The following is a 22,877-nucleotide window of genomic DNA, read 5'->3' on the forward strand; positions in this document are numbered from 1 at the left end:
TCGCCCGTCGATCGTCTTCGGCTTTGCATTGAAGGTCTTGAGCCATAAGCCGAAGTGTGGGGTGATGCGGAGGAAGGCCTCACACACAACGATAAACGACGAGATGTGAACGATGGAATCTGGAGCTAGATCGTGGAAATCGAGCCCGTAATAGAACATAAGCCCTCTTACAAAGGGATCAAGACTAAAGCCTAGCCCTTGAAGGAAGTGGGAAACAAACACGACACTCTCGTTGGGTTCGGGAGTGGGGATGACCTGCCCTTGAGCAGGCAGCCTGTGCGAGATTTCGGCGGTCAGATACCTGGCTTACCTTAGCTTCTTGATGTCCTCCTCTGCGACAGAGAAGGCCATCCACCGACCTTGAAGGTTGGATCCGGACATGGTTGAAGGTCCGAAGCGCTTAGCCTAAGCCTTGGGTGTTGGAACTCGAGGTGGGGGAGGGGAAGGATTGGGCGCGAGAAGAAAAGGACAAGCCTTGGCCCCTTTATAAAGAGGGTGAATATCAAGTGTCCTCCGCGTGGCCGTTTGGAACTTGCCTAAAATCGCGGAGTCATACTAACAAACACGATTGAGTTACCCACACCCGTATTGATGGGAATCCCGTGATAAGGGGAACACGATCTCTGCTTCGACAAGACGTGCCAATAAAATTGCCTCGCAACATGTGCAGTGGCAGGCTGGGAAAAACGGTTCGTAATGACTGGACCACGGCAGGATGTCACGTTATGAAAAGTTGTCAGCAAATTAGATTTGTGAAATATTACACTCTCTACGGTGGCATGTGGAATTTATTTTGCAGAGCCGGACATGATCCTTGTGTTCAAAATCTTCTATGGAGTATTCGGAGAAGGAACCCGCCTTGCAATGCCGAAGACAATCTGCGCGCCGGACTCATCATCATTGAAGTCTGGTTCAAGGGCTACTGAGGGAGTCCTGGATTAGGGGGTCCTCGGACAGCCGGACTATTGGACTATGAAGATACAAGATTGAAGACTTCGTCCCGTGTCCGGGTGGGACTCTCCTTTGCGTGGAAGGCAAGCTTGGCAATTCGGATATGTAGATCTCCTCCCTTATAACCGACTCTGTGTAACCCTAGCCCCCTCCGGTGTCTATATAAACCAGAGGGTTTAGTCCGTAGGACAACAACAATCATAATCATAGGCTAGCTCCTAGGGTTTAGCCTCTACGATCTCGTGGTAGATCAACTCTTGTAATACTCATATCATCAAGATCAATCAAGCAGGAAGTAGGGTATTACCTCCATTATGAGGGCCCGAACCTGGGTAAACATTATGTCCCCCGCCTCTTGTTACCATCAGCCTTAGACGCACAGTTCGGGACCCCTACCCAAGATCCGCCGGTTTTGACACCGACAGCGGCGATAGACTAGGTTAGAATCCGCTATAGTTTAGTTAAAATATGTCAGAAATGTAAATGTGTTTGTCCGGTTTGCATGAATTTCGTTTGGTTTGTTGAAATCCGCTTTGAAATGTATACGGGCAAGGTTGAATGGTCGGCTCCCTCATCAATGTCCATTAACTGATCTCATCGATTCAGGGATGAATACAGTGTCCAGTGTAAGGGTCAACGGTGGAGATGCCCTAAGAGCATCTCCAGCCGTTGGCCCCCCAGGATGCATAAAAATCGCCCCCTGGGGCGAGCTGGCGATACAATCGGCGCTGGGGGCGGTTTTGCGCCCAGTCGTCGCCCCCAGGCGCCGATGTTGGCCCACTTTTCAGCCCCATTTTGGCGAATAAAGGGCCCATATGGGCGACAATAGGCCCATATTCGGCGTGGTTCGCCGTTGCTCGGCGTTCAATTATCAACATAAATTTTTTTATCACATATTTCATCAGAGAAAAATCAAATACTTCAACAAAATAGTACAACAACAAATAGTTCAATACAAATTATATAGTTCAACAAATGAAAACTCATATTTCATCACACGCCGCGCCCGGCGTCGCCCTTGAGCCTCCATAGGTGCTCTATCAGATCTTGCTGCAGTTGATGATGCACCTGTGGGTCTCGGATCTCCTGACGCATACTGAGATAGGCAGTCCAGGTTGCCGGTAGCTGGTGATCAAATTTGGCTAGAGGACCCTACCTGTAGTATGGTTCAGTGTCAAACATTGGGTTTTCTTGCTCGCTCTCGATGATCATGTTGTGCAAGATGACACAGCAAGTCATAATCTCCCACATTTGATCTTTCGACCAGGTCTGAGCGGGGTACCGGACAACAGCAAATCGAGATTGGAGTACACCAAGTGCCCGCTCGACATCCTTCCTGCAAGCCTCCTGAACCTTCGCAAACCAGGCGTTCTTGCCTCCTGGCACAGGGTTTGAGATCGTCTTCACAAATGTCGACCATCTCGGGTAGATGCCATCAGCTAGATAGTACCCCTTGTTGTAGTGCTACCCATTGATCTCGAAGTTCACCGGAGGAGAATGACCTTCAACAAGCTTGGCAAAGACAGGAGAGCACTGCAGCACGTTGATGTCATTGTGAGTTCCTGGCATACCAAAGAAGGAGTGCCAAATCCAGAGGTCATATGTGGCCACCGCCTCAAGTACCACACTACAACCGCCTTTGGCACCTTTGTACATCCCCTGCCAAGCAAATGGGCAATTCTTCCATTTCCAATGCATGCAGTCGATGCTTCCAAGCATCCCAGGAAATCCTCTTGCTGCATTCTGTGCTAGGATCTGAGCAGTGTCTTTCGCATTGGGTGTTCTCAAGTATTGCGGTCCAAACACTGCCATCACTGCACTACAGAACTTGCAGAAACACTCCATGCTGGTCGACTCGGCCATGCGCCCATAGTCGTCCAGTGAATCACCGGGAGCTCCGTATGCAAGCATCATCATCGCTGGCGTGCACTTCTGGATCGAGGTGAATCCAAGTTTGCCGGTGCAATCCATCTTGCACTTCAAGTAGTTGTCGAACTCCCGGATGGAATTCACAATCCTGAGGAAGAGCTTTCGGCTCATTCGATAACGGCGCCGAAATGTTTTGTCGCCGTGAAGTGGAGCATCGGCGAAGTAGTCGGAGTAGAGCATGCAGTAGCCTTCGAGACGATACCGGTTTTTTGCTTTCACCCGCCTCGGCGACGAGCCACCTCGCCGCGGCTTTTCATTGCTCGCCAGCACCTGGGCGAGGGCGGCGAGCACCATCAGATGCTCTTCTTCCTGGACGTCGGCCTCGGCTTCCTCCTCCAACAGCGCGGCGAGCGCTTCCTCGTCATCCGAGTCCATCGCCGAGGCAGGCAAATCGCCGAACACCTTGCGCCCGGTGGGCGTGCACCCGCCGAACTGCCCCTCCGCGGCCGGAAACGCCCAGCTGTTGTTGGAGGGGCTGCCACGGCGAACCTCTACTATTTGTCCGGCGGGGAATGGCTATCTAGCGGTGAAGGGCGGCGGGCAGCCTCGGGATATAACTAGTGGCGGCCGAGGGCGCGGGGGGTGGAAGGCGGGTCGGAGAAGAAAATTTTGACTTTTCTCCTGACGGTGTGGGCCAGCCGCGCTTTTCCCTTGCGTCGGAGCCCCCGATCCCCCCCCCCTCCAGTGCGCCGGGTTCGGCCTGCGGCCGCCGGGCAGAAAAAAGGGCAGAACCGACGCTTTTCATCGTTCTGGGGGCACGACTGGGACGTTTTTTTGGCACCGGCGCTAAAAAAATGGTCTGGGGGGCCTGTTGAGGACGCGGCTGGGATGCTCTAAACAAGCATTGGAATATTTGATACCTGACCAAGCTCGCTCTTCCAAATTGATGATGAATGAGTGATATGTTGGTGACTGTACGGAGTCCACTAGAAAAAGGTTGTTTTTTTAGTACAGAGTCCACTAGACCGATTTTTCATCAAACGGCACAGGAGGCTCGCTAGGTCCGACTGCCTTTGATACTTCCTTCGTCTCAAAAAAATGTCTTTACTTTATATTAATTTTATATTCTTTTCATTAAGAAATATAAAAGCGTCTAGATCATTATCTAGTGATTTAACAAATGTTTTTATATTTCTTTACAAAGAAGGTACTCCCTTTCTCTCAGTTTATAAAGAGTGCGCGTATCTCTAGGTTGTCAATTTGACCAGCCTAATACAAGTCATATATTACAAAAAATATATCAATATAAACTTCAGATGTCTATTTTCAAAAGGTATAATTTTTGTTTTATATAGTTTATATTAGAATGATAAAATTGACAATCTAGGTATACGCGTAGGACTTGTAAACTGTGACAGAGGGATACTAAAGTTGGTATATAAAGTAGAAACATGGAGGGAGTACTATCCAACTGTGGTGTGGTGGACTCCGGATCGGGACAGGCCAAGGTGCCCGCCATCAGCACACTACTACTGACGTACTGTACAATTCTGTGTTGTTTTGTGGTTTTCAACTACCAAACCCACCAGTACAAGGGATTTCTTTTCTCCTTAGTTATATAATGAAGCTGATACGCACAAGCCAAGTCTCTTGGACAATTGTCAGAAAGAGGACATAGGAGAGGATAGTGAAGCCATGGGAGGAGGGGGAGGAAGAAGAGGCGATCGCCAAGCAGAGCCGCTGCTTCGGAAGCTCTCAGGATCCTCTTCGGATAATTCCTCCGAGGAGCATCCGGTGAAGAGAACCGGTAAGTCCCTGCGTCAAGATTGTAATTGCATACCTTGTTTTTATACCAGATGATTCGTCAGAAGCTATGTCATGAGCTTCCAAGTTCCAAACCCGGCCCCATGTCTGAAACTTCCGATTTTGATGTGTTCTTTGCACTGTACATCCAGCCAGCCAGCCATGTAGTCTGTTGTTCCACATGATCCATGAACTATCTTGATCTACATGCTGGTAAACACCCCCAAAAATCTGCCATGGCATGCTCGAAACATGTAGAGGGCACCCGTTCATGGCCATAGCACATCCAGTTCGACGGTGCTCAGGTCTCAGCGAGAAACTAGGTAGCTGCCGGTCACTGTCAGTGATGACAGTGGGTTCCACTCTGGGCCTGGCCGGCCACAACAGCGACGCGAAAGCATAACCACAATTCCAAACGCATCACAACTGCTCCGGCGCGTGCCCCTCTCAGGATGACTTCACACCCCGGCGTGAGCCGTCGCTTGCTTGCACGGCTAGACAATAGGCATGATGTCTAATTGTCTATGTGTGCATCCTACCGACGGGGAGTTTTGATCTGTGAGGCTTCTTTGACAGGCACGGTATGGACGGCGATGGCGCACGTCATCACGGCGGTGATAGGCTCCGGCGTGCTGTCGCTGGCGTGGAGCGTGGCGCAGCTCGGCTGGGTCGGGGGGCCGGCGGCCATGGTGCTCTTCGCCGGGGTCACCGTGGTGCAGTCCTCCCTGCTCGCCGACTGCTACATCTCCCGCGACCCGGAGCGCGGCGCCGCCGTCAGGAACAGGTCCTACGTCGACGCCATCAGGCTCTACCTAGGCAAGAAGAGCCAGATGTTGAGCGGGTTTTTCCTCGGCTTCAGCTTGTTTGGGAACAGCGTGGTGTACACTCTCACCGCGGCCGCTAGCATGAGGTAATAAACTTGTGATTACTTTTTCTTTTTCTTTTCTTTTTTGGGCGGGTAGACTTGTGATTAGTTGGTCATTATATTTTGCAGGGCGATTGAGAGGGCCAACTGCTACCACAGGGAAGGCCAAGGCGCGCCGTGCTGCGCCGCCGGCGCCGGCGGGTCATCGGAAGCCTACTACATGCTCCTGTTCGGCGTCGCGCAGGTGGCGCTGTCGCAGATACCGGACTTCCACAGCATGGCGTGGCTCTCCGTCTTCGCCGCCGTCATGTCCTTCTTCTACTCCTTCATCGGCTTCGGCCTCGGCGCCGCCAAAGTGATCGGTGCAGAAACCATAGCACAACGCTCCCGCCACACGCGCGTACGAACAACGAGACTCGCAAAAGGCAAAGGATTCTGACGACGGCTCCTCGATTTCTTTCAGAGAATGGAGTCATCAAGGGCGGGATCGGAGGCGTCTCCCTGGTGTCACCGACGCAGAAGGTGTGGCGCGTGGCGCAGGCCCTGGGAGACATCGCCTTCGCCTACCCATTCTCCCTGGTGCTGTTGGAGATCGAGGACACGCTGAGGTCGCCGCCGGCGGAGAGCCAGACCATGAAGAGGGCGGCGAGGGCGAGCATCGCGGTCACCACCTTCTTCTACCTCGGCTGCGGGTGCTTCGGCTATGCGGCGTTCGGGGACGGCACCCCAGGGAACCTCCTCACCGGCTTCGGGGATCCCTACTGGCTCGTCGGTCTCGCCAACCTCTGCGTCGTCCTCCACCTCCTCGGCGGCTACCAGGTGTACGCGCAGCCCATGTTCGCGCTCGTGGAGCGGCGGTTCGGCGCCGGCGTCGTCGACGCGGAGATGCCGCTGCTCGGGCGCGTGAGCGTGTCCAGGCTGTGCTTCCGCACGGCGAACGTGGCGGCGGCGACGGCGGTGGCCGTGTGGTTCCCCTACTTCAACCAGGTGGTGGGGCTCATCGGCGCCTTCACCTTCTGGCCGCTGGCCATCCACTTCCCCGTCCAGATGTACCTCGCGCAGGGCAAGGTGGCGCCGTGGACGGGGCGGTGGCTCGCCATCCAGGCCTTCAGCGCCGGCTGCCTGGTCGCCTGCGGCTTCGCCTCCGTTGGCTCTGCCATGGGGGTGTTCGGCCCCGAGAGAAGCTAGCTGCGACCAACTGAGCCAAAATTAATAATCTCTACTTAGCTAGGATATGTATAAATGGGAAAGATATAATTCAAAGGGGAACACGCCGGAGGTATTTTAAGCACCAATGTGACATTAGCAAACACAAGAGTTTTAGCTTCATCTCTGCACGATACATGTGTCCTTTTAATGTGACAATACAACATGCCGAATCACATGGGCAAATTACAAGACATTGTACAGCCTTCATTTTTACACATTTCGGCCATGAGGAAAAGCTAAGCTTCGGTAACTAGATAGGTTTCGAAGCCATCCAGCATAAATAACAAAACATTTATGCTTTCTGAGTTAACTTTGACAGGGACACAGCGAGGCTTATTTAATCTAGACGAGCCCATTCCAGTTCTAACTCCATCTCACCTGATTCTACGTTCTGCAGCTTTAGGTAAACTTCCTGCTTTACCTTTCCCGACGAAATATTGACAATGCTGTCGCTCAACAGGCAATTGTCTCTGGTCATGAACCACCTTCCAATTTGCATGTCCGCGTGACGCGACGGGTCTCCAAAGGCCATAGCAGCTGTGATCATTGGCTTCAGATCTATCTCTGCTTCCCCCATGATATCGTCAGCAGAGAAAGTGTCGTGATCATACACTTCCTGGAAACAGTAAGATTGTATCAGGGAGTGAGAAAAAAAACATTGTCTTGCCTGATTTGTTACTGTTTGCAAGGACTACATGAATTTATTAAAGAGTTTCTTTTCTCACATATGTGTGCGCTTCAATGATGAGCTATCATTTGAGACATCATGAAATCTCTGTCGAGAACTACAATTTGGTAACATCATAAGATATTCAAACATGTGTACCCTACCATACCATACCAGCCCATTGGACACAAAGTTTTCCAGTCGGACAAGTGGACTACAGTTAAATGCATCTGAAGTAATAAGGAAGCAAATATATGAATCTTTGCGCTTCCACTGCACAGAAATCTTGACAAAAATGATGATGTTCATAAGGTGCTCTTCATCATGGAATCATCCCTTCATCTCGTAGTTGGTTCACTAACTAAGGCACATGTCCATAACTGATATTGATGCAACAGAAACTTATCGACAAGGTATGTTGCAGTTGAAATATGGGAATGTTAATGTGATCGAGCCAGCTATTTATTAAACTCTTTATTTTGGCATTAATCAAGTACTAATAGTTAACTAGGTTTGCAATAGTTAAAATCTGCTTATATATAATTGACTGAAGTGCATCATAGGTCCTCAAACTATTTCAGAAGTGTCATGTAGGTCCTCGAACTATGAAAATCGCCATCTAGGTCCTCAAAGTGCAATATGTGTGTCATCCAGGTCCTCAAACTATTTCAAAAGTGTCACGTAGGTCCTTGATCTATTTTAGAGGTGTCACATATACACACTTATTGCACTTCAAGGATTTTTGAGGACCTAGATGACACTGCTCATAGTTTGAGGACCTATATGACACCTTCAACATAGTTCGAGGACCTAGGAAGCACTTCACTCTATATAATTGAAATCAGGGCAAATACAGTAAGGTTTACTGTTGTTTTACACAACTTCAATCATTGATACCTCGTATGTGCTTCACTATTACATGAGTTGCATGTGAAGAGAAACAAAAAAAAAATCTAGAGTGAATAGTTCCATCAAACTTACAAGTTTTAAAGGTCCATAATTTCGAGGAACTGATAGATTAAGAACCTCATTCCATACCGGGTTCAGGTCACTCGCTTTAACTGTTGTTTGAGCCTTCTGCATTTAGAACCCAATAGTTGATGTTTTCAGAACAGGTCACCGTAACAAACACAGATTACTTTTTGAACAAAGATGATGCCATGGGCATTAATCCTAGGAAGTGACAAGGAAATGAAACTTTACCTGCTCTCCAAGACTTAAAACAACATAAGGATCACTTGTAAGCATATCTCTGACCGCCAACCCAGAACCTTTTACCACTGTAATGTTCAGTTGTCCAACAAATTCTCTTGTATCTTCCTGTGACCATTTGTAAGGGTAAGATTGATTACAGTAATGCAGCTTCAATCAGATACGCTCAATCTTTTCAGCACAAGAAAGAAAGAGTTGCATAAATCTGTACAACTGTATCATCTATGATTCAGCACGAAAACTTACTGGGGCATGCTTCCTTGAAGTGCTAGAGAAACTATTATCCACACTGTTCAGAGAATTGGTAGATTCTAAACCTGCCTTTGAGCTAATGCGCAAACTTGGCTTCAGAAAATCTTGTGTTTCATACTTGGCTCTGTATATTAATTAAGAAAGATAAAAGATTAATACTGAAATCCTGATGACATCAGAGAGTGTGAAGTGGAGCAATTACCACCTTATAAATTTGGTACGATATTCCATTGGTGAGTCTGGTTTAGGTTTTGGGTGATCTTTTGGAAGAAAAGCCTCATAAATTGAATTTGCATATGAGTTTCCACCAACCTCAATCATGGAGTCAATATCACTATCAGACCAATCATCCAAAGTTAAAGACAAAACCTGACACAAAGAACAGGTGAAGAATAAAGATAAATTGAATGTGTCCTTACATATTAGGTACAACCAGGAAAATAATGAAATAAGATCCACATAGGCCTATTAGTGGAATTAGTCGGGAGAGACAAAGGTGAGAAGAAATTTATTGATGTGATAAATTACGTTTGAAATGTCTTGTCCAAGGGCCCTGTGGACGTCTCCACATTTTAAGCAAAGAAATACTCCGATATTAGAAGACCTGAAATGCACGGAGGTAAGGTTAAGATAGAAGCAATGCAGGATCAAACGAAGGTTCCTAGCTTCAGTGTGCTGGCACTGTATTATGCACCACGAGTATGATTTAAGAACTATGTGTATGTCACATAACAAACCTACTGTACAATTTATCTATGTAAAATGAATAATCATTCTGTAGAAAATATATACTCCCAACGTTTCTTTTTACTCCGCATATAAGTTTTGTCTTAAAAGAAACAGAGGGAGTACAACACATCTCTCTTTTGACATGGAAAACAAGACAAGTGTATGTATATAATTGATGCCTTAATCTGTGCAACAAAGGCACTTACGCCCATTTGGGGTCAGGTGCACTACAATCAGCACACACTCGATTGTCACTTTTCAGCATGAGATCCTTCAACTTTCGTGCTTTGCCTGGAAAAAAATAGTAAAAATTCTTGAAGAACTTGCATCTGATATATCAGTTATCAGGACCTCCTATGGTTCTAGAATAATAATAATATGAGATATGGCATATAATGTAGTAGCTAGAATATGTTACGCACCTACGACAGGCCTGTTCAACTTGATCGGTTGGGAACGATTAGCAGCACTCATGTTTGAAGCGAACTTCGGATAACTCACAACAACAAAAAAGATTTATGTGCCTGCACAAAACATAGAAGGAGGAGTCAATAATCGAATTTAAAATCAAAATAAAAGGCCACAGTAAAACGTTTGTAACCATTTTCAAGTTGCAAACATGATAATATTTTTTATTTTTCTCTCACGAGAATGCATCTTCACAACGCATGACAAGTCGGACTCCAGGCCCTCAGCACAACATCAGGTAGCCTAGTTATTATAATAAAATTTAAAGCATACAAGATAGCTAGTTTTGGGCCGTAAGCCCGTAACAGTTTGGGAGTTTAAGATGCCAAGATCAGAAATTTCATTCATCAAATAGCTTCCATGCATTCTCATTTTTGGCAAAAACTAAACTTGCGCAAAATTTGCACATATATGTAACTCAAGATAAAACACATATGTCAGCTGGCATATAGACAATGGATCCATAGTGCCCATCTGCCTAGTCTCATTTTCTTATTATTATTAGCGTTAGTGGAAACACATACAGAAATGCTAGAAACAGATACAGAAGCAGATAGTGTCAAATTGTGTAGGAGACAAATATATGAAAGCAAATGTTAGTCTGGCAGCAAAAAACCCTTCAACTGTGCAAACAAAAAAAAATCTAGTTCAATTGGCAGGGATTCACTACAAAGTAGTACTCCCTCTGTAAACTAATATAAGAGTGTTTAGATAACTAAAGTAGTGATCTAAACGCTCTTATATTAGTTTACAGAGGGAGTATAAAATTGTGCATACGTTTCTACCTTCTGCATCATAACAACAAAATACCACACACATATATGTTCAAGCCGTCTCAGTTTCTGTTTATGAAAAAACTCGCTGATTCCCTTTTTTCCCAGAATGGAGCTGAGGCAGAAACATTCCATAGTGTTTTCACCCTGGGAGGAAACATTCTACAGGTGCATGAAAAGACCAGCAGAACGTAATAAGCCAACTCAGGCTCAGATTGTGGTTACTGAACTGTAGTAGACCTGAGTTTATTTTATAATCTGCTGTGGAAAGCATCCACAAAACTAGAGATATGTTGGTTACAGAAACAACAAAATAGACAAAAGCTGGTTGGATAAGCTGGCTGATCATAATCCATCGAAATGCCAAATGCAGCCTCAATCTTCCACGATAAAAGCTGGTTGGTTAAGCTGGATTATTATAATCCATCGAAATGCCAAATGCAGCCTCAATCTTCCACGATACAGACTTAACACTTGGTTTGGCTTGGCTCGGCCAGGCCACCCCAATGAAACCTGACCGGCCAGCACACAGAAAGACATGTGATATCAGGCTCAAAACATACACGTCGGTTTTAGATCAGGTAAGATGAAATACTGACAACCTGTGGAATGCACAGGACAGATAGACACCATTTCAACGAGGCGCTGAAGTTGTCGGTGGAAAACTCCAACCATGGTTCGAACTCTCATATTCACATTAGTCGCAGATCTTGTGAGATAAGCGGATTTGTCACCGGCCTCTTGTCAATTGTAGGCGTGTGCGTGTGGTTTGCAAGCGTAGTGGTGCGCCCCACGTGTATAGATCTCCCTTGTGATCACGGAAACGAAAATGGGCATGGTGAAATTCGTGCAACGAGATGAATGGGGGATTCGTATACAGAAATCGCTAGGCTCATCAATCGTCCCCGATTCCAGGCACCTTGGACCTGAGATCTTCCTAATCTATCGCCTCGAACTCCACATCAAACGGAGTACCAAATTCATGGTTGCATTCCAATCCGTAACGAGGCGAAATGGCCGACGGATCGGCAGAGGAAACAATAAGTCAAACGCAATCAAGCGACCACGCCACCGAACGGGGCCCAAATCAAACGAGCCATGCCATCAAACAAGCCTACCAAATCGGATCGAGCAATCAAACGAGCCATGTCATCAATAGCCTACGAAATCGAGCCGCATCGGCCCGACGGCGCCGCGCCACATTCCCTACCTCGCGGATCAGGAGGCTAATCGCATCTGGGGATTCCAGAACGGCCCAAACAAGCGGCACCAATCATTCATCGGCTAGAAGTGAAGGGAGGACGAACCGGGTGGGGGATCGCGGAGGGCGGCGTGGGCCGGTACCGCCGGCGGCTTCGGGGGATGGGGTCGCCGGCGGCGGTGGAGGGATCGCCCCCCGGCTTCGTCGCGCTGGCTCGCGGGCCTGTGGTCGCGCAAACGAAGCACGGCGACGTGAGGGGAACCAGGTGGCTTGGGGTGATGCGGGGATCCCGTGTTTATTATTATTATCCCAGTAGTATATTTCTGTAGTTTTGTCTCGCGGTGGATTAGTGGACGGTCAAGGCGGCCATTGGCCATTCCCACGCCCACCTGACCTTCTTTTGCCAGGTGCCCTGGTTGAAACGCTCCTGTGCTAATATTTTTCTCACCTTTGAAAAGGACAAAGAGTGAAAAAATGGCGAAAATGATGGGTATTCAAAAACCAGTTTCTCACATTATTATTATCATGTTGTTTGAAGTTATTTCAAAACAATACATGAATAAAACAATTGGTATGCCGAAAGTTTTCTTTTTAATACAGTATATACCGAAAGTTCAAACATGTAAAATTTACAAGAAAATACACGAGCGGTCATATGTCAGATCTTCCAATAAATCAGAAGGTCCAAGCGGATAATTTGGACTAGGTAGATATAATCGAACTATCATGAATAGACCGTCTAGTTTCTCCATCACTTGTGACTGATTTCAACGACGATGAGAATGGTTTTCCACTGCTCTCGTAATGGATGGTTTCCCGATTTGTTGCTATAAGCGTTGTTGGATTTTTTTTAACCTCTGATCATGGATATCATCACTAGAATAACATTGGTGGCGGTGGAGATTGCGTGTCTGAATTTCGCTATCCTTGGGCATTACCCAATGTAGGCCGATTGTCGTCATCAATGTGATTTTGAAGTTAGTGGTCATGCCATATGCTCTTAGACTTGGCCGTATTGCTAGCAAAATCGTTGACCAGTGCCAAACATCATTCATCATATCCTTATGGGCATTTTATTTTGCCACGAAATCATACACGAAGTTGAGAGAGGTTATGCTTCGCAAAGTTTTCCAAGCCGGTTTTTACTCACCGCATTATGCTTCGCAAACTTCATATCATTTTTTGGGACTAACCTACTGACCCAGTGCCCAATGCCAATTGCTGTTTTTTGCTTGTTTTTACATCACAGGAAATCAATATCAAACGGAGTCCAAACACCGCGAAACTTTTTGTAGATTTTTATGGACCAGAAGACCACCGGTGGGCCAGAGAAGCACCTGGGGGTGCCTCGAGGTAGGCTGTGCACTGGGTCCACCGGCGCGCCCAGGTAGGCTGTGCCCACCTCGGTGGCCTCCCGCACCCCCTCTTTACCCTATAAATTCACAAATATTCCAAAAACCCTTGGGGTTAACCTAGATCAGAAGTTCCGCCGCCGCAAGGCTCTGTATCCACCGAAAACCAATATAGACCCCGTTCCGGCACCCTGCCGGAGGGGGGAATCATCTCCGGTGGCCATCTTCATCATCTCGGCGTCCACCACGATGGGGAGGGAGTAGTCCACCCTTGGGGCTGAGGGTTTGTACCAGTAGCTATGTGTTTAATCTCTCTCTCTCTCTCTCTCTCTCGTGTTCTTGAGATGTCATGATCTTGATGTATCACGGACTTTGTTAATATAGTTGGATCATATGGTGTTTCCCCCTCTCTATCTTGTTGTGATGAATTGAGTTTTCCCTTTGAGATTTCGTTGTTATCGGATTGAATACGTTTATGGATTTGAGAACACTTGATATATGTCTTGCAATTGAATACTCATGGTGACAATGAGGTATCGTATTGATTCACTTGATATATGTTTTGGCACTCAACTCGCGGATTCCCGAGGTGACATTGGGGTAATATATGCATAGGGGTTGATGCACGTTCTTGTCTTTGTTTCTCCGATAGAAATCTTGGGGCACTCTTTAAAGTTCTTTGTGTTGGATTGAGTATTATGAATATGAATTTGCTTTGGTGTTATTTTAGTACGAACTCTAGGATAGATCGAACGGAAAGAATAGCTTTGTGTTTATTTTAGTATGAACTCTTGAATAGATCGAACGAGAAGAATAGCTTTGAGGTGGTTTCGTACCCTACAAACAATTTATTCTTATGTTCTCCGCTAGATAGGAACTTTGGAGTGGTTCTTCATCGCACTTTGAGGGGTGGTTATATGATCCAATTATATTAGCATTGTTGAGAGATTGCACTAGTGAAAGTACGGACCCTAGGCCTCATTTTCAAGCATTGCAATACCGTTTTTGTTCCCGTTTACTATTTGTTACCTGATACGTCTCCAACGTATCTATAATTTATGAAGTATTCATGCTACTATTTTATCATTCTTGGATGTTTTACAATCATTTTATAGCAACTTTATATAATTTTTGGGGACTAAGCCATTGACCCAGTGCCCAGTGCCAGTTGTTGTTTTTTTTGCTTGTTTTTTACATCACAGGAAATCAATACCAAACGGAGTCCAAATGCAACGAAACTTCACGGAGATTTTTTATGGACCAGAAGACCAACAGTGGGCCAAAGAAGCACCTGGGGGTGCCCCGAGGGGGCACAACCCACCAGCCCTGGCGCGCCCAGGTGGATTGTGCCCCCCTCGTTGGCCTCCCACACCCCCTCTTTACCCTATAAATTCCTAAATATTCCGAACCCTAGGCCTCATTTTCAAGCATTGCAATACCGTTTTTGTGCCCATTTACTATTTTGCTACCTTGTTGTTTTTATTTATTCAGATTACAAAAATATATTTCTACCATCCATATTACACTTTTATCACCATCTCTTCGCCGAACTAGTGCACCTATACAATTTGCCATTATATTGGGTGTGTTGGGGACACAAGAGATTTCTTGTATTTGATTGTTGGGTCATTTGAGAGAGACTATCTTCATCCTACACCTCTCACAGATTGATAAACCTTAGGTCATCCACTTGATGGAAAATTGCTACTGTCCTACAAAACTCTGCGCTTGGAGGCCCAACACATGTCTACAAGAATAAAGTTGCGTAGTAGACATCAAGCTCTTTTCTAGCGCCGTTGCCGGGGAGGTGAGTGCTAGAAGGTATATCTTTAGATCTTGCAATCGAATCTTTTAGTTTCTTGTTTATCACTAGTTTGGTTTATAAAATAAAACTACAAAAAATGGAATTGAGGTTGCATCATATTATTCATCTTTATAATGTATTTCGTGAAAATGATGGAAAGGAAAATTGTTCTCAATTGATAGAAGAAGAATTCAATAGAATGTTTGGTATAAATGATGAGCTTGATTGCAATGTTGTTAGTATGAATTCTTTGAATATCCATGATGCTAATGGTATGCAATACCATAAGCTTGGGGATGCTATGTTTGGTGAAGATGATATTTTTAGTCCCCCAAGATTTGATGTGCAAATTTGTTATAATGATTGCATGCCTCCTATTTATAGTGATTATAATGATGAAAGTGGATTTGGAGAGGTCATGACTTTATTTAGTGATGAATCCACCATTTTGGATGAGGCTTCAATTGACTATAATAACAAAGTTGCTATCTATGATGATTTTGGTGATGGCATGTATGCTATAAAGAATAATGATAACCATGAAAGTTGTCATCATGATTTTAATTTTCAATCACATGATAGTTATTTTGTTGAGTTTGCTCCCACTACTATTCATGAGAATAAATTTGCTTATGTGGAGAGCAATAAAATTTCTATGCTTGTGGATCATGAAAAGAATGCTTTATATGATAGTTATATTGTTGAATTCATTCATGATGCTACTGCAAATTATTATGAGAGAGGAACATATGCTTCTACATATCTCAATAATATCAAGTTTCCTCTCCATGTGTTGAAAATCTTGAAGTTTTGCTTGTTCTGCCTTCCTATGCTAGTTGATTCTTGCTCCCATAAATTATTTGCTCACAAAATCCCTATGCATAGAAAGTGGGTTAGGCTTTAAATATGCTTGCCATGTGTTTCGTGATGCTCTTGTTAAGTTTCAATTCTTCTCTTTTATGCAAGCATCATTGAAATCATCACGCCTATCTAAAAGGCATTAAAGAAAAGCGCTTGTTGGGAGACCGCCCAACATTTACCTCCATTTTTTTATGTGTTCACATGATTAGGCTACTGTAGTAATCATGTTTTATTGCTTTTGTTTCAATGAAGTGCCAAGTAAGACCTTTGGGATGGCTTACGGTGATAGTTGATTTGATCTTGCTGAAAAACAGAAACTTTTGTGCTCAGGAAAACAATTCTCATTTTTAACAGAAGCTTGATAAAATGTGATTCTTTTTGAAAAAGATTAATAGAAAAATTACCCAGATTTTCCTATTTTTTCAGAATTTTTGTACTAGCAGAAGTATGGTTGGTGTACAGATTACTACAGACTGTTCTGTTTTTGACAGATTCTGTTTTCAATGCATAGTTTGCTTGTTTTCTAGTTTCCGTGGCTTGTATTGCTCAATATAAAATGTGGAAATGATATTCTACAGTAGGCATTGTGTGAGACAAATTATTAATCTTGTCTTTGACAGTACCAAAAGTGAAATGGTTTGCTCTTTATCATACTAACCTATCTCACAAAGTTCCGTTAAGTTTTGCGTGATTGAAGTTTTCAAGTTTTGGGTGAGATGTCGATATGAGGAGAATAAGGAGTGACAAGACACTAAGCTTGGGGATGCCCAAGGCAACCCAAGTCACCCCAAGGTAATATTCAAGGAAGATCCAAGCAACTAAGCTTGCGGATGCCCCGGAAGGCATCCCCTCTTTCGTCTCCAACAATATCGGTAACCTCACTTGGAGCTATATTCATGATATGTGTTTTGCTTGGAGCGTCATTTTATTTTGTTAGGATTTGATTGCTGTTATTTAGAATAATTTTGCATCTTTCTTTTCAATGAAAATGCCAAGGATAGCCTTTACCATGCTTATTTTGCAAGTATACATGTTGCTGTTTGAAAATAGAAAGTTTACCGTTGTTGCAAAATTCCCCTAGAAAAGTAAGAATGTGATAAAATGTTGAAAGTTTTTGCAAAATGAGCTTTGATAAAGTTTCTACAGTGTGGCAAATTTTCATAACTTTTGGAGTTAGGGAAGTATCGATACTCTTGCATTCTTTACAGACTGTACTGTTTTGGCAGATTGCTATTATGTTTGCATATGTTTGCTTGTTTAATGATTCTATTTGAGGATAGGAGTATTAAGTATGCAGAGGCATTTAGTGTACAATGTTGAATAATAATTTTAGTGATTTGCTGCAGTAGAGAATGATAAGGTTTTTGCATTGGTTTATACTAACTTATCTCAAGAGTCCTTGTTGAGTTTTGTGTGGATGAAGTTTTTGAGATTTAGGAAAGCTGTGATATGAGAAGAATTAAGGAGACACAAAAGCTCAAGCTTGGGGATGCCCAAGGCATCCCAAGATAATATTTCAAGAAGTCTCAAGCATCTAAGCTTGGGGATGCCCCGGTAGGCATCCCACCTTTCTTCTTCAACAATTATCGGTTAGTATCGGTTGAGCCTAAGTTTTTGCTTCTTCACATGATGTGTGCTATTCTTGGAATGTCATTTTTTGCTTGTTGTTTTAATAAAATGCTTAGATCTGAAAGTTTTTGAATAAGAGAGAGTCCTTAAATAGCTACCTATTTACTTAACTACTCGCTTGATCTTCACTTATAACTTTTTTGGAGTAGCTCGTCATTTACTCTTGTGCTTCACTTATATTCTATGAGTAAATTGTTGAATAAATTAAATGTCATGAAGTTGAAATCATATCATGCCTAGTGGTAGTTTCACACTCGGTTTAGAAAGTGAAATCTTTTGAGGCTTGACAATCACAATTTTGGTCATACAAGCAATTGACGAATAATTAGTATAAGGAAGAGAACTTTCACATGCAAATACACTATCCTGGAAATCTTTTGTGATTGTGAGCCCCCATCAAAATATTGTATGCCAAAATTGTTGATGTTGGACAAGGAAGACAACGTAATGATTTGAAGGAAATATGCCCTAGAGGCAATAATAAAGTTGTTGTTTATATTTCCTTATATCATGATAAATGTTTATTATTCATGCTAGAATTGTATTAACCGGAAACTTAGTACATGTGTGAATACATAGACAAACAGAGTGTCCCTAGTATGCCTCTACTTGACTAGCTCGTTAATCAAAGATGGTTAAGTTTCTACATAGACATGTGTTGTCATTTGATGAACGGGATCACATCATTAGAGAATGACGTGATGGACAAGACCCATCCGTTAGATTAGCATTAATGATCATTTAGTTTTATTACTATTGCTTTCATCATGACTTATACATGTTCCTATGACTATGAGATTATGCAACTCTTGAATACCGGAGGAACACCTTGTGTGCTATCAAATGTCACAACATAACTGGGTGATTATAAAGATGCTCTACATGTGTCTCCAATGGTGTTTGTTGAGTTGGCATAGATCAAGATTAGGATTTGTCACTCCGTGTATCAGAGAGGTATCTCTGGGCCCTCTCGGTAATGCCCATCACTATGAGCCTTGCAAGCAATGTGACTAATGAGTTAGTCATGGGATGATGCATTACGGAACGAGTAAAGAGACTTTCCGATAACAAGATTGAACTAGGTATGATGATACCGACGATCGAATCTTGGGCAAGTAACATACCGATGACTAAGGGAACAACGTATGTTGTTTGTGGTTTAACCGATAAAGATCTTTGTATAATATGTAGAAGCCAATATGAGCATCCAGGTTCTGCTATTGGTTATTGACCGGAGATGTGTCTCGGTCATGTCTACATAGTTCTCGAACCTGTAGGGTCCGCACGCTTAACATTCGATGACGATTTGTATTATGAGTTACGTGATTTGATGTACCGAAGTTTGTTCGGAGTCCCGGATGTGATCACGGACATGACGAGGAGTCTCGAAATGGTTGAGACATAAAGATTGATATATTGAACCATGTTATTCGGACACCGGAAGTGTTCTGGATAGTTTCGGGTAAAAACGGAGTGCTGGAGGGGTTACTGGAACCCCCCGGGGGAACTAATGGGCCACCATGGGCCTTGTTAGAGAGAGAGGAGGGCCGCCAGGGCAGGCCGCGCCCCCCTTAGCAGTCCGAATTGGACAAGGGAAGGGGGGCGGCGCCCCCTTTCCTACTCCCTCTCCTTCCTTTCCCCTCTCTCCCTACTAGTGGAATCCTACTAGGACTAGGACTCCCTACTGGTGGATCCTACTAGGACTAGGAGTCCTAGTAGGACTCCCCTCTTGGGTGCTCCCTAGGGGCCGGCCGGCCCTCCCCTCCTCCCTCCTTTATATACGTGGGGAAGGGGCACCCTAGAACACACAAGTTGATCTTTTAGCCGTGTGCGGTGCCCCCCTCCATAGTTACACACCTCGGACATATCGTCGTAGTGCTTAGGCGAAGCCCTGCACTGGTAACTTCATCATCACCGTCACCACGCCGTCGTGCTGACAGAACTCTCCCTCGGCTTCAACTGGATCAAGAGTTTGAGGGATGTCACCGACCTGAACGTGTGCTGATCGCGGAGGTGCCGTACGTTCGGTACTTGGATCGGTTGGATCGCAAAGACGTTCGACTACATCAACCACGTTACTAAACGCTTCTGCTTACGGTCTACGAGGGTACATGGACACACTCTCCCCACTCGTAGCTATGCTTCTCCTTGATAGATCTTGCGTGATCGTAGGCAACTTTTTTTAAATACTACGTTCCCCAACAGTGGCATCCAAGGTCTATGCGTAGATGTTATATGCACGAGTAGAACACAATGAGTTGTGGGCGATAATAGTCATACTGCTTACGAGCATGTCTTACTTTGATTCGGCGGTATTGTTGGATGAAGCGGCCCAGACCGACATTACATGACCGCGTTCATGAGACTGGTTCTACCGACGTGCTTCGCACACAGGTGGCTAGCGGGGGTTTGTTTCTCCAACTTTAGTTGAATCGAGTTTGACTACGCCCGGTCCTTGTTGAAGGTTAAAACAACACACTTGACGAAAAAATCATTGTGGTTTTGATGCGTAGGTAAGAACGGTTCTTGCGAAGCCCGTAGCAGCCACATAAAACTTGCAACAACAAAGTAGAGGACGTCTAACTTGTTTTTGCAGGGCTTGTTGTGATGTGATATGGTCAAGATGTGATGATATATAAATTGTTGTATGAGATGATCATGTTTTCTAACAGTTATCGGCAACTGGCAGGAGCCATATGGTTGTCACTTTATTGTATGAAATGCAATTGCCATGTAATTGCTTTACTTTATCACTAAGCGGTAGCGATAGTCGTAGAAGCAATAGTTGGCGAGACGACAAGGATGCTTCTATGGAGATCAAGGTGTCAAGCCGGTGACGATGGTGATCATGACGGTGCTTTGGAGATGGAGATCAACGGCACAAGATGATGATGGCCATATCATATCACTTATTTGATTGCATGTGATGTTTATCCTTTATGCATCTTATTTGGCTTAGTACGACGGTAGCATTATAAGATGATCTCTCTCTAAATTTCAAGGTATAAGTGTTCTCCCTGAGTATGCACCGTTCTACAGTTCGTCGTGCCGAGACACCACGTGATGATCGGGTGTGATAAGCTCTACGTTCACATACAATGGGTGCAAGCCAGTTTTGCACACGCAGAATACTCGGGTTAAACTTGATGAGCCTAGCATATACAGATATGGCCTCGGAACACTGAGACTGAAAGGTCGAGCGTGAATCATATAGTAGATATGATCAACATAGTGATGTTCACCATTGAAAACTACTCCATCTCACGTGATGATCGGACATGGTTTAGTTGATTTGGATCACGTGATCATTTTGATGACTAGAGGGATGTCTATCTAAGTGGGAGTTCTTAAGTAATATGATTAAATTGAACTTTAATTTATCATGAACTTAGTACCTGATAGTATTTTGCATGTCTATGTTGTTGTAGATAAATGGCCCGTGCGACTGTTGCTTTGAATTTTAATGCGTTCCTAGAGAAAGCTAAGTTGAAGATGATGGTAGCAACTACACGGACCGGGTCTGTAACTTGAGGATTATCCTCATTGCTGCACAGAAGAATTACGTCCTGGAAGCACCGCTAGGTGCAAGACCTGTTGCAGGAGCAACGCCGCACGTTATGAACGCCTGGCAAAGCAAAGCTGATGACTACTCGATAGTTCAATGCGCCATACTTTACGGCTTAGAACCAGGACTTCAAGGATGTTTTGAACGTCATGGAGCATATGAGATGTTCCAGGAGTTGAAGTTAATATTTCAAGCAAATGCCCGTATTGAGAGATATGAAGTCTCCAGTAATTTCTATAGCTACAAAATGATGGAGAGTAGTTCTGTCAGTGAACATATACTCAAAATGTCTGGGTATCACAATCACTTGACTCAACTGGGAGTTAATCTTCTGGCTGATAGTGTCATTGACAGAGTTCTTCAATCACTGCCACCAAGATACATAAGCTTCGTGATGAACTATAATATGCAAGGGATGGATAAGACAATTCCCGAGCTCTTTGCGATGCTAAAAGTTGCGAAGGTAGAAATCAAGAAGGAGCATCAAGTGTTGATGGTTAACAAGACCACTAGTTTCAAGAAAAATGGTAAAGGGAAGAAGGGGAACTTCAGGAAGAACGGCAAGCAAGTTGCTGCTCAAGTGAAGAAGCCCAAGTCTGGACCTAAGCCTGAGACTGAGTGCTTCTACTTCAAAGGGACTGGTCACTGGAAGCGGAACTGCCCCAAGTATTTGGCGGATAAGAAGGATGGCAAAGTGAAAGGTATATTTGATATGCATGTTATTGATGTGTACCTTACTAATGCTCGTAGCAGCGCCTGGGTATTTGATACTGGTTCTGTTGCTCATATTTGCAACTCGAAACAGGGGCTATGGATTAAGCAAAGATTGGCTAAGGACGAGGTGACGATGCGCGTGGGAAATGGTTCCAAAGTTGATGTGATCCCGTCGGCACGCTACCTCTACATCTACCTTCAGGATTAGTTTTAGACCTGAGTAATTGTTATTTGGTGCCAGCGTTAAGCATGAACATTATATCTGGATCTTGTTTGATGCGAGACGGTTATTCATTTAAATCAGAGAATAATAGTTGTTCTATTTATATGAGTAATATCTTTTATGCTCATGCACCCTTGATGAGTGGTCTATTTTTGTTGAATCTCGATAGTAGTGATACACATATTTATAGTATTGAAGCCAAAAGATATAAGTTTAATAATGATAGTGCAACTTATTTGTGGCACTGCCGTTTAGGTCATATTGGTGTAAAGCGCATGAAGAAACTCCATGCTGATGGGCTTTTGGAATCACTTGATTATGAATCACTTGATGCTTGCGAACCATGCCTCATGGGTAACATGACCAAGTCTCCGTTCTCCGGAACAATGGAGTGAGCAACAGACTTGTTGGAAATAATACATACTGATGTATGCGGTCCAATGAGTGTTAATGCTCACTGCGGGTATCATTATTTTCTAACCTTCACAGATGATTTGAGCAGATATGGGTATATCTACTTGATGAAACATAAGTCTGAAACATTTGAAAAGTTCAAAGAATTTCAGAGTGAAGTGGAAAATCATCGTAATAAGAAAATAAAGTTTCTACGGTCTGATCATGGAGGTGAATATTTGAGTTATGAGTTTGGTCTTCATTTGAAACAATGTGGAATAGTTTCACAACTCATGCCACCTGGAACACCACAGCGTAATGGTGTGTCCGAACGTCG

The 22,877-nt window shown here is 44.3% G+C and overlaps 3 protein-coding genes across 3 annotated transcripts; 1 reads left to right on the plus strand and 2 right to left on the minus strand.

Moving 5' to 3' along the window:
* Positions 1–1,908: 1,908 nt before the first annotated feature.
* Positions 1,909–4,253, minus strand: LOC147965905 (uncharacterized). The gene has a single exon (XM_087528495.1). It carries the CDS (start codon positions 3,253–3,255, stop codon positions 2,416–2,418), a length of 840 nt encoding a protein of 279 aa, XP_087384621.1. The 5' UTR covers positions 3,256–4,253; the 3' UTR covers positions 1,909–2,415.
* A 120-nt stretch (positions 4,254–4,373) lies between these two features.
* On the plus strand, positions 4,374–6,783 carry LOC125514416 (putative amino acid permease 7). The gene is made up of 4 exons (XM_048679737.2): positions 4,374–4,627; positions 5,200–5,533; positions 5,618–5,850; positions 5,952–6,783. The coding sequence occupies exons 1-4, from the start codon at positions 4,516–4,518 to the stop codon at positions 6,674–6,676; spliced, it is 1,404 nt and encodes a 467-aa protein (XP_048535694.1). The 5' UTR covers positions 4,374–4,515; the 3' UTR covers positions 6,677–6,783.
* On the minus strand, positions 6,769–12,302 carry LOC125514417 (ADP-ribosylation factor GTPase-activating protein AGD12-like). The gene is made up of 9 exons (XM_087528494.1): positions 12,106–12,302; positions 9,980–10,081; positions 9,764–9,848; positions 9,357–9,432; positions 9,034–9,197; positions 8,823–8,952; positions 8,568–8,684; positions 8,346–8,441; positions 6,769–7,313 (listed from the first exon to the last, which is right to left on the minus strand). The coding sequence occupies exons 2-9, from the start codon at positions 10,029–10,031 to the stop codon at positions 7,035–7,037; spliced, it is 999 nt and encodes a 332-aa protein (XP_087384620.1). The 5' UTR covers positions 10,032–10,081; positions 12,106–12,302; the 3' UTR covers positions 6,769–7,034.
* Positions 12,303–22,877: the final 10,575 nt, after the last annotated feature.

This window comes from Triticum urartu, chromosome 6A (genome assembly GCF_056163025.1).
Source record: "Triticum urartu cultivar PI428250 chromosome 6A, HENAU_Tu73, whole genome shotgun sequence".
Taxonomy (NCBI): Eukaryota; Viridiplantae; Streptophyta; class Magnoliopsida; order Poales; family Poaceae; genus Triticum; species Triticum urartu.

What these genes read in the sequence shown, in the direction of transcription:
- LOC147965905 (XM_087528495.1), bottom strand. Translation starts at nt 3,255, where the DNA reads ATGGACTCGGATGACGAGGAAGCGCTCGCCGCGCTGTTGGAGGAGGAA.
- LOC125514416 (XM_048679737.2), top strand. Translation starts at nt 4,516, where the DNA reads ATGGGAGGAGGGGGAGGAAGAAGAGGCGATCGCCAAGCAGAGCCGCTG. An exon ending in ACCGCGGCCGCTAGCATGAG is followed by an intron (nt 5,534 to 5,617) that starts GTAATAAACTTG and finishes TATATTTTGCAG; the next exon opens with GGCGATTGAGAGGGCCAACT. An exon ending in CGGCGCCGCCAAAGTGATCG is followed by an intron (nt 5,851 to 5,951) that starts GTGCAGAAACCA and finishes GATTTCTTTCAG; the next exon opens with AGAATGGAGTCATCAAGGGC.
- LOC125514417 (XM_087528494.1), bottom strand. Translation starts at nt 10,031, where the DNA reads ATGAGTGCTGCTAATCGTTCCCAACCGATCAAGTTGAACAGGCCTGTC. An exon ending in GCACCTGACCCCAAATGGGC is followed by an intron (nt 9,433 to 9,763) that starts GTAAGTGCCTTT and finishes CGTGCATTTCAG; the next exon opens with GTCTTCTAATATCGGAGTAT. An exon ending in TTTTAAGTCTTGGAGAGCAG is followed by an intron (nt 8,442 to 8,567) that starts GTAAAGTTTCAT and finishes TTCTAAATGCAG; the next exon opens with AAGGCTCAAACAACAGTTAA.